The sequence below is a fragment of the Silene latifolia genome, chromosome 11 (genome assembly GCF_048544455.1).
Source record: "Silene latifolia isolate original U9 population chromosome 11, ASM4854445v1, whole genome shotgun sequence".
In the NCBI taxonomy this organism is placed as follows: domain Eukaryota; kingdom Viridiplantae; phylum Streptophyta; class Magnoliopsida; order Caryophyllales; family Caryophyllaceae; genus Silene; species Silene latifolia.
This window is the reverse complement of record NC_133536.1, coordinates 193,507,183-193,519,360: the sequence shown is the minus strand read 5'-3', so window position 1 is coordinate 193,519,360 and position 12,178 is coordinate 193,507,183. Positions and strand designations below refer to the sequence as shown.

General features: G+C 31.7%; 1 protein-coding gene across 1 annotated transcript; it reads right to left on the bottom strand.

Moving 5' to 3' along the window:
• Nucleotides 1-278: 278 nt before the first annotated feature.
• On the bottom strand, nucleotides 279-11,663 carry LOC141614541 (uncharacterized). Its single transcript, XM_074433286.1, has 3 exons — nucleotides 11,354-11,663; nucleotides 10,723-11,170; nucleotides 279-366 (listed from the first exon to the last, which is right to left on the bottom strand). Exons 1-3 carry the CDS (start codon nucleotides 11,661-11,663, stop codon nucleotides 279-281), a joined length of 846 nt encoding a protein of 281 aa, XP_074289387.1.
• Nucleotides 11,664-12,178: the final 515 nt, after the last annotated feature.

Here is a 12,178-nt window from a genome sequence, read left to right as displayed (position 1 = left end):
TATCTCAACATCGCATTTTGACTAATTACTAGTCAAATAACTCGGACTAACTGCTTAGTCAATTTTCTGGCATCAACATGACTGTATTTTCATACCGTCATATCTCTCAAACGTATCCTATAGGTGTGACTTTTAGGGACCAGTTGATCACCGCCATCTGTATGACAATAACGTCAAACTTATCTAGCAAGCCAACCGTTATTGATAAACGTGGACCAACTGATTATAATACAAAAGTATACCCTTTGATCCTTTTAGAGATTTTATAAGTCCTTGCACTAACTGTAAAGGACACTAGCCCCAACAAGATATGGCGTTTTGTTGAATGTGCCACTGACATAGACGATGTCTCGTTGCTGGATAAACCTGTGAACAAATGTTACCACGCTTAGTTGTCAATGTAACCATAATAACAATGTTTTATTGGTCTTAGCACAATATGACACAATGTAACCATGTTAACTTATATTGCTACATACTAAAGATGATACCATTTATGAAGGAAGGTGGTGACATAATAAAATAAGACACAATGTAACCATATTACCTTACAAAGCTAAACACTAACATGGAAATATTTATGTATGTACGTGATGACATAACACAATATCTTGTAATGTAACCATGTTAGCTTACATTGCTACATACTAAAGATGACAATATTTATTAAGGAAGGTGATGACATAATAAAATAAGACACAATATAACCATATTACCTTACAAAGCTAAACACCAACAGGGAAACATTTATGAAGGAAGATGGTGACATAAGACTACATCATGTAATGTAACCATGTTAGCTTGCAATGCTGCACACTAATGTAACCATAACATTAGTACATTTCTCGTTAAGGTGGTCACATTTGAATAATCACTTATATGTCACCATGTTTAACCTAAGATGATATGGTGACAATTGTAAAGTCAGGTGGTCACAACTGAAAAATGGTGTTTTGTTAAGAAATGATATCATCTTAGTCTTAAGTGTACAATTTATTGGGTTTATATGAAGGTTAACGTGATAACATATATTAACAAACATGGTGACTGGTGGTTTTTGCATAATGTTGTCATATTAGTCAGGCAATGTCAAACCTTTTCAATGGTATTTGCAATTGCTTGGTCTTGGTCAGTGAAAATTGAGACAGGGCGGACATCCCACCCATGGATTCATTGAAGTATCTCTCAATGAGCAGCCTATATTCCACGTCCCCCCTACGAGATGTAGATTTCTTGATATTGAATCTCATGAGTTGCGAATGTTTCTTCTACAAGCTGAAGATATGTTTCAATTTTGTTGCTTTTATTCCAAGTAATGAGCTCGAAACATCATTACCTATGACAAGAACAACGAAATTTTAATCTTTGGTTAAATTGGTTACACTGAAGTCTAAAATGGTCACACTGTACGCTAAAATGGTGACATATATGACTGATTGTAAAAACTTTTCAAAACGCATTTTTTTTACAGACGCAAGTAAATGAGGTGATTGTTAAACATCAATACCTATGTCAGTTTATGTTAAACCTTCATCTAAAATCTCATCAACAACAACACAATACAAAGGATATCAATCTGTGCAACAACAAAACCAACACAATTTCCCATCCAAATTGCAATCTAAATTTGCCCTAAAATCTCATCATTAAAATCATCACAAAATATCATCAAGAAAGATTATGAACTTAAACATTATGAACAACACAGATTACTTGGTAATTTCATATGAACTTAAAGATGATCAACAAAGATTATGAATTTAAAGACACACAATTTAAAGATACTAGGTAATCAACCTTTACTCATAAAAAAAGACACATTTTTTGCCCTAAAATCTCATCAACAAAGAAACACAATGTAAAAATAAATAATACAAACCGTTACTCATCAACATCGTCACGAATTCTTCGTCAATACCATCAAACAATACACCTTCTTCGTCATTACTGAGCCGGGTTCGAAACATCAACATCAACCATATTATCAACATCAACCATGATTCTATTTATTATGAAAGTTATGAAGATTTGAATGAAAAATATGAAGATTTGAATGAATATTGTTGTTTGATGTTTGACGTAGGGTTTGAGGGGGGTATTTTCGGTGAAGATTTATATGAATTTTACATGATGAATTATGGATGCAAGATTGAAGATGAAGATGCTCTAGGATTTTTTTTGAAAGAAAGCTGTTGAGTGATATGAGAGTGACTAACGTCACAAAAAAGGGTGATGGGTTGGGGTTAGTGTGGGGTAGGGTTGATAATTGAATAATGTGGCTAGCACAAAAAAACGAGATCTGCTTATAATATAATAATGAACCCACTAGCAACCCACCCGCCCATTTCATTATAATATGCAGCTATTTGACCCGTCTCTCCCTTGTGACGGATATAGACCGCCTTCAATGAGAATTTGTGTAGTATTATAGAAACCTCTTATTCTTATCAACACATTGACACACCAAATTAACTACGAAGCATCTTCTATCAACAATGAAGATAAAATTTATGCGTGCTAATTAGAAGGCAAAAATGCAATTCACTCATATACGATGAATCAAGATACGCATCTGTAATTCAGATTATAATTTTTGATTATTTACATGAAACCCATTCAATTTTTAGTTAGAAAATAAGAGAATTATACCCCTATTGAAAACATAGGATTATATCGAGAGTCCAAGTTCTACGAACTACTTTCAACCAATATTAAAGAAAATAAGAGAATTATACCCCTATTGAAAGCTTAGGATCATAGTGATAGAGTTGGAGTATATCGAAAAAAGTAGTGTCCTTCTGTGCCAATGTATATAAGATAGGAGTATTTGATACGAGTGTATAATCGGAGTCTATTACCAAACTTTGTAAGGCCATATAAATGATAAGCATTGAAGTCTATATTTATACCTTTTTCTATTTTGACGAAATAAAACATTATATTGACGAGAATTTAAAAATTGAATATATACTTTTTATCGAAGAGATATGCGTTACGATAACCATTATTATTATTATACGAAATAGTGTGATTATTCAAATTAAAAGATAAATGCATAAAAATGATACGACCTTAACTCCGTAGAATTGACCACATATGAGATAAATCAAACATAAATACTGAATTCTAAGAGTGAATGGATGATTTAATACGATTTTTAGGTCTCTAATCAATTGGTATATGGGACTAATTATCGTAATTATGGGAAATATAAATTATAAAATAAGACGGTCTCACACCTTAAGACGGTCCATTTTTATAAAAAGTTAATTCAATTAATGCTAAAAATAAATGAGTTCAGTTTTTATATGAGACCGACTTACAATATAAAATTGTCTCACAAAAGAATTATTGTCCCGAGAAAATCTTAGCTTTATATGTTCTAAGAAATAACACCCCTCCCAAGTTTTGATGCTATTACTCTAAGAACAATCCTCCTAATATATACTATTAAATATTTTATTTGTTTAATTCAATTTAGTGAGAAAGGGTTATAGGATAGATGGTTCAAATATTTTATACAATAGGTGTTAATTATATACAAGCACATTCTATAGAAAATTACATATATGCACGGGCATTTAATCTAGTCTATATTATTAAAGGAAGGTTTTTTTAAACAATTTTAAAGACTCCAACTTTTACCAGCTACTTAAAATTTTAATAACAATAAGATATATAAGTGTACGAATTTGGATAGAAGTTAACCTAGCTTTGAAGTATTCTAGATAGATTTCTAGTCACATTGAAATTGAATAGTTGATCCATATACAACTCTATGAACAATAGAATTCAAATACAATTGACGTTCAGCAAATTCATAAACACTGAGTATATACACAAATAGAGCTCTAGGCACTCTTTTAGTCTTTCATAATAAACTACCACCTTTATCTATTGTTAATTATAGTTATTTGTTACTGTATATTATTTATTATTTTTTGTTGCGCTACATGTTATTGCTGTTTTTTTTTATTCATGCTGATTATTTAGAGATGTATGTCTGGCTGTATGCACATCGTTTCAATTCCATTGTCAACTGCTCCAATTTGAATATTTGATACATTTTTTTGTATATTGCAGGTGTTTAAATATAGTTCAGGATTTCATGGTCGAGACTCGAGAAGGTTTTATAATAACAACACAAGATGTTCACATTGACATAACGAAATATGATGGTAAGTAATAGGCATAAGTCCGAAAAGTTGTAATAAAGAATTTTGGAAAAAAAAGATAACCCTTAACATCTTAATTAATTTTACATGGAAAAACCTTATTACGACTATATATGTTCTTACCATCTTATCATGGAGAGTTGCAGGAACAAGCTAAGGGAATGAAGGGATGTTACTATCATGATCAAATCGATAAATCGATAATCAATACTATATATTAAATCCAGAAACCAAGGGACTTCCATGTAATTAAAAAAAGTTATACCAATTAATTATACTATATAGTTTTAAATCACTAACCCCATGTGATGGACCCGATTAAGGGATCTCAACGCAAATATTATATACTTTGGGTTAAAATTAAATTATATAGAAACTTGGAAATTTTCCTAAATATTTGTAAGAGGCTAAAATATGGTTAATTTCCTTAAAATAAAATAATTAATTTAGATGGTCAATTTCCTTAAAATAAAATAATTAATTAAGATGGTCAATTCCAAGGAGACTAAAAGAAAGAAGATGCTTGGTAATTTTCTTAAATATTTATAGAAGAAGAGATGGTCAATTTCCTTAAAATAAAATAATCAATATATATAACTAAAGGAGACTTTTTTTTTCTAATTATACTATTAGCATTAGAAGTAGGAGATAATTAATTATTTACAATTTTTCTATTATAATTAGGAATATAATTTTCCTATTAGAAATTAGAATTAATTAATTATTTTACAATTTTCCTATTAGAAATAGGAAATAAATTAACAATTTATTAAGGTTTTTTTTCCTAATTATACTATTAGAATTAGGAGATAATAATTATTTAAAATTTTTCTATTATAATTAGAAATATGATTTTCCTATTAGAAATGAGAATTAATTATTTTAAAATTTTATTATTAGAAACACTAAATAAATTAATTATCTACAATTTATTAATATTAAAAAACTATTCATTAATATTTGTTCACTTTTTTATTAAATTAGAAGAAAAAAAACATTTGATATATTTATAATATCCAATTTTATAACCACTTTCAATTAAAAAAATGAGGTATTATGAGGCTAAAAGGCCCTATGCCGAACTGGGTTGTGACAAATGTGCATGCGTAAGACGTACTACATGGAATTTACTCATTTAAAGAGTAAAATGACTGCTGAAATATGCCCTACGTCTTTTGTTATTGTTAATGTCATATTTAATTATACATATTACGAAGTTTATTTTTCAAATGTCATATGTATTTCTCCTACTAATTTTAAAGTTATTTCCCTCACAAATCACAATACACTTCAACTTCTATTGATAATTTATTATATAATATTTACATTCATTTGTCATTATATAAAAGTATATTAATCAAAATTTAAATAAAAAATTCACAAATTATTGATAAGTACAAAGGTTGATATCTATTTTTCAAGAAGTATTAAAAGATAATGAGTAATTGTTTTGAAAAACTTTATTGTGTGATTGTTTTACAATTTAAAGTAAAAATGGTACCACGAGTAATAAAATAATTTGAATGAGGCTTGAAGGTAAATTAGATACACTTATTATAGAAATATGTATAAGGTTAAGATTCAATTCAAGCAACGATCAACATTTAAAAAAAAGTCATGGAAAACACATAAAAGGGTAAGAGTAGTCTTTCCCTAACATAGTGAAGATCGTCTCTCTCAAGCTTTTCTTCTGACAAATTTACATGCATAAAAAACGGTACTATTCAATTATATGTAGCAAACTAATTATTGTTGATGCTATATATTTTTATTTGTGTGTAAACTGAGCACATCATCACTATAATAGGGAGAGATACGAATTGGGGAAGGGTGAAACATATTCGTCATGCATAATACGATGCTTTAACCACCTTTAGGCAAAAATATAAAAATAAATGAAAAAATTTAAATCTAAAAGGGGGTCACGTACTTGCCAACTCTTCTTTAGATCTTTACCGCATTAATATTCTCATGAAGTTTATGACATTTATTTCATATTAATAAAAAAAAATGATTATACTGCTTCGTACAATTTGTGATTTATAACTTTTAGCTAACTTATTTGAACTTACTTAAATTTATATATTTTAAGTGAAGAATATTAATTATAAATATGATAAAAATAAAGTTTGATCTTTAATTTCCTCGGAGATAAAAAAAAACTCAATTTTTAATTTCTTAAAATATATTAATTAAAGGTCATAATGTAAAATAGGAAATTACACCACAATCTAATACTTCAATATGTCGATGATCAACACTCAAAATAGCACATTTGTTATTTAAATAGTGTAAAAACTCTCAAAATGCTAAAAAAAAATGTTCAATCTGTCGTTATCAAACAAAACCTAAGTTTCTGCATTTTTTTTTGTCATGTTCGACTTAATCTTTACGGGATGTAAAAATGATGAAGTTCAGAAAATAGCGGTTAGTTTTCTGTTAGTTAGATGGACATTTTAAGAGAGAGATAAAAGCTTTGCATTTTAGACCGTTTTATGTGTGAACCGAAGGGATTAAGTAATGGGCTAAACGTTGTTTCGAGTGGGAGTGAGGTTGATTGCGACGAGTTGATTGACTAAAGTTTTTCCTTACTGGATCTAGAAAGGGGATAATAATTATGAGATAATAAAATTTGAAGAAAAAAGGACAATAAAAATGAGATGGATGTAGTAAGATTTATTTATGCGGAATGAAATAAATAGCAAAGTTCGTGTATATATATAATATTCAAACTTATTCAGTTTACAAACATAGTACCCAAACATTTTGTTTTGAATATCTGGAATGGAGGTAGGGGAGGGGACGAGAAAAAGACTAGGTAAGAGGGAAGACTCCTTCTTAAACTTTTCTTTGTTGAAGGAGAAATAAATTGTCTTCGATAAGGGAGACGATGATCCATATCATCTGGAGTAAAGATTGGTGTTTCATGGAGGTGAGTGTGATTTATGACTTCTTAGATGTAAAACGTGGCAGAAAGGTAGTGATAGTGGTAGTGGATTGGAGGTTGTTTCAAGTAGTAAGAACTAATTACACTGACTGATGTTTTATTTTGCGGTTAAATTAGGGGGATGGAGGGAGGGTGCATTTGTAGAGGGTGATGAGTTTAACGAGGATAGTGATAATAAATAAGGTTCTTTATCAGCAAAATATCGCTTGCGTTAAAACATATAAGTAACATCAATAATAACAAGAAACCTCAAAAGATCATACTGATAAACTTAATCTTCACCCCATCAATCCAAATTAAAGTAAATCTTAATTCTAACAACATTGTCGAGAGTAAGGGTTAGTTTCCATTGGATTGTGGATTTTTCTAGAAGTGGGGGGTTTAGTTTTTCACTTGGTTGGATAATTTGAGAGAAGTTTCGAAGACAAAGATCGATCGTTCAAGGGATAAGATTGTTTTAGATCATGTGTGTGAATATGGAAGAAAAATAGGGTTCTGCGTGAAGGATTTTGTTTCAAATGAGAAGATGGGGTTAAGACTATTGTTATAGGGGGGTGGCATAAGCAGCCCCAGTCATGTAGTATTGCGTTGGAATTTGGTTCACATTCAAAGGTACGTCTATAGTTTGACCGGGAGATATAACATTTAACTACCTGTAAATGTTTTTACATAACTACCATTTAACCCAACAATGATTAAATTATGGTTGTTATTCTAAAGAAGGAGATTTGTTGCATCATTGAGTTGATTATGCAAAGTAGATATTACTGTTTTCTTTGACCAATTGAAGAACAAACAGGTATTAATGAACAAAATTTAAAAACTCTCAGTCCCAAGTATCATATATAAACTTCTTATTGGTTTTATTTTCCTAAAAAAATAACATTGTCGAAAGCAATGGTTAGTTTCCATTGGATGGTGTATTTTTCTAGAGGGCTTTAGTTTTTCAATTGGTTGGATAAATTGGAGATAATTAAGTTTCAGAGATAAGAATCGATCTTTCAAGGGATGAGATTGTTTTAGATCATGTGTGTGAATAGGGAAGAAAAATAGGGGTCTGCGTGAAAGATATTGTTTCAAATGAGAAGATGGGGACCAAGACTATTGCTAGAGAGAGAGAGAGAGAGAGAGAGAGAGGTGTCATAAGCAGCCTTAGCCATGTAGTATTGCGTCAGAATTTGGGTCACATTCAAACGTACTTCTATAGTTTGACCGGGAGTTATAATATTCTAATTATCTCTAAATGTTTTTTACATAATTACAATTTGATCCAACATTGAATAATTATGGTTGTTATTCAAAAGATGGAGATTTTTTGCATCATTGAGTTGATTATGCAGAGTAGATATTATTATTTTTCTTGACCAATTGAAAAACAAACAGGTATTAATGAACAAATTCTAAAAACTATCAATTTAAGTATCATATATATAAACATCATATTGTTTTTTTTCCCTAAAAAAATGTATTTTATTAATCAAACACTCTTTTATTCTTATGTCAATATTATGTTAACGGGAATTGTTTGTTGGTCATGCGGCATACATAAAATCTTAAACATGAACGATGTACTATATGTCTATATTCCATTTTATTGTGAAATTTATCACACATTATTTTAATATCCGTGCAACGCACGGGTAAGAAAACTAGTTAATTAGTATAAACATGTTATCAGCGAGATTAGTAGGTTATACAAAAGATGCTTGGTAATTTTCTTAAATATTTATAGAAGACTTATGAAATTTTATTAAACTTTATAGTTTATTAGATGTATAGAGAAGTTAATTATTTAACATACAAAAATATAATATAAGTAGGTTATAAATAATTCAAGTTAGATTCCATAATATATAATATTGCATAATTGTTTCGATTTGATTAAATGCATGTATGTAATATATTTATATAATATAGAATCCTCTTAAAATTGCATGCTTAAGTAGTAAAAATAGTTTCGTCGGTAAAGAAAAGAATTGTAGTAACATTGGATATAGTTATAGGTTAGTAATCACTCATTTGAATAGTAAAAGTAACAATATTATCAGCGAGATTAGTGAAAGTGGTAGAAGCAACAACGGGAGTAGTGAAATAATCAATATTAATGCGGCAATAGGGAAAGTAACAATAATTACGGCGGGAGTAGTGAAATTACCAATATTAATGCGGTAGTAGTGACAGTAACAATAATTATGGCGGGAGTAGTGAAAGTAATAATGATTACGGGCAAGTAATGAAATGTTATTATTATTGTTTCATTAATAAGAGTAAATATTAATAGCGGGAGTAGTGAATTTGTCTCAAAATTTATTTCATCGTAATTTTAGGATATGTCATAAAAAAATATATTAGTGATAAATTTATGGGTTATACAACCTTAAGTAATTTTATTTAATGAAAAAAAAAATAATGGTAAGTATAGGTAGCCCGGGCGAAGCCGGGCACCAATACTAGTAATGATATAAAGTCAAGAACCTAAAACATCAACAGATGTGCATAATATTTCTTATGTGTTGATGTGAATATTAACTACATGTATTACGGAGGACTTTTTTTCTAAAAGTTCTATTTTTTTTATTGTTTTTTAGTTAACTAAAGCGGTATTTCTTTTCTTATAATCGTTTTCTTAGCGAGTCTACAATTATGGAGCAAATTTGATGGTTTTGAAACTCAATACATGAACTGGTGCCATATTATTTTCATGGGGAGAGTACATGATTAGATTTCATCTTAGCGAGAATAATATTTATTCGGAAAATTCACGTGGTATTCTCGAACTTTGTCATTTTGCACATGGTATCCAACTTTTTAAGTTTGTGTACATGATACCCTCTATGTTTGATTTTCATGCACAACATGTCCTTTTTGTCGCTATAAAAAAACTCAATTGCGCATAATTCATAGACCGAAATTCAGAATTGACCAATTTTTTTTCCTAAAATGATTATCTCGTCATAATTTACGATTTGACAAAAAAAAAAATTGTCGACTGACATTTTATAGGGTTTTTTGTTAACGGAAATCTCAAATCAACCATATCTTCGATCTTAAGTTTTCGAATGACCATTTTTCTTTTATCAATTTATATATCTCGAAGAGGTAATGAATTTGAAAAAAAAAAAATTAGTCAATTCCGATTTCTAGTCTATGATTTAGGCTCCATTGAAAATCTTAAGAACGATAAAAAGGGCACGTTGTGCTTGAAAATCAAATCTCAAGGATATCTTGTGCAAAAACTTAAAAAGTTGGATACCACATGCAAAATGACAAAGTTTGAGGGTACCACATGAATTGTTCGTTATTTATTTGGTGTACAAAATTAATTAGTCGACTGGATCATGTTGAGTTGAGCGAGCAAGACATAGTTTGTAACTTTGTATAGTTTTCAAAAAAAAGTTTCAACTACTTTCAAGAAGCCATATATTAGTCACTATTTTTTGTATATATCTTATGTATTTTTTTTTTTTTTTTTTTTTTTTTTTTTTTGACAGCTGTAAAAATAGGGTATTACAATCGCATGGCTTGTTTGGCAACCCATGCGCTATAACGTTCAGACGCCTCGGAATAAAACTAAGACTCAAGCAATGAAAGAAACTAAACCGATCACGAAGATCTGCAAGAATCCCCGCAATCAAGTGGTCCTCCTTTTCGAGCCCCGCAATTTGATTGATTAGCTGCAAACAGTCAGACGATAAGTCAATGTGAAGAAACCTCCTCTCCTGTGCCCATACCAAAACTTCTCTGACTCCTAACGCTTCTGCTTGCATTGCTGATTCTGCCCTGCTGCGCACCATCCCCCTCTCGAGTTCCTGCCCCGTATGGTCGAACGCAATCCACCCGACCGCCGCATCCAATCCCCGTACCCAGCTAGCATCCACTTTGACCCTTACCACCGCGCAATTGCTGTGATTTCCAATAAGGCGGACGGGGTATCCATTGCGTATAGCCTCCCTTTCTTCATACGACGAACCTTCTTCGGAAGTTTGTAGCAATGACAGGGGTTGCTTTGTAGGTGAGGAGTTGCACAGCATATGTATTTTCTCCCTAACTGAATTATAAAAGCATCCCGTTATCGTAAACGAGTTCAAATCCAACTTCTGGAAAATGACGTTATTCCTTAACGTCCACAAACCTTACAGGACTGCCACAAAGGTAATCAAATTGTCCTCACTCCCTTCAGAATTGGACAAGTAACTTAACCAGTCATAAATCCAATCCGAAATCGAAATACCTGCAGCACTGTCTACCCGGATGCCTAGGGTTGAACCCGCCCATAATCTTCGAGTGAGGCTACAGTCGCGAAAGAGATGTTCCACTATTTCAATGCATTTCTGATCGCCTCCGCACATTCTACAGTAAGGATCAACATCCAGCTTTCGTTGAAGGAACTCACTCCCGGTGGGTAGAGCCTTCACGATGATCTTCCAGAGTAATATTTTCCAAACCATAGGGAGTGGTAAATGCCATAGCGTTTTCCTACAGAACTCCCTTCCTCGATCATTGATTCTTGTTCTGTCTTTACTGGTGCCTCGTGTGGCCATATAACTATCAAAAATTAGTCCATAACCGCTCTTGACCGTAAACATCCCGGTCTTCGTGTATGGCCAGAAAACCGAGTCCCTCAATCTGATTTCGCTTGATGGGATGGCAAGAATCCGAGTTGCCCACTCCTCCTCGAATACAGCCTTAATAGGAGGAGAAGAAGATGGGAGTCTCCTGAAAGAGCTGTGGACTTTGACTTGGGCATTACACCAGGGGGGAGGGTCCTACCTGGCATGGCTTTTGCGGTCACTGCTCAACCCTTTGCAGGACCAGTAATCTTTCAGGTTGGTAATGGCATGGGAAGCAGCAGTGGCATGGGGATGGGACAAGCTGGGGGTGACGCAGGTGGTCAAGGAGGGGGGCAGAATAATCAAGGTGCAGGTGATGTGGACATGGCTAATAATAATAACACACTAGCTACTAACAATATTGGTGAACAGAATGGTGAAAGGTCAAGGGATGCTGTGATGGTTGATGTGCAGGAGGTTACACAAACTCAAGATGTGGAGATGGG

Coding starts and splice junctions, on each gene's coding strand:
- LOC141614541 (XM_074433286.1), bottom strand. CDS start 11,663: ATGGCCACACGAGGCACCAGTAAAGACAGAACAAGAATCAATGATCGA. Junction 11,171..11,353: donor CCGGGTAGACAGTGCTGCAG/GTATTTCGATTT, acceptor TTTATAATTCAG/TTAGGGAGAAAATACATATG. Junction 367..10,722: donor CTTGCAGATCTTCGTGATCG/GTTTAGTTTCTT, acceptor ATTTGTTCACAG/GTTTATCCAGCAACGAGACA.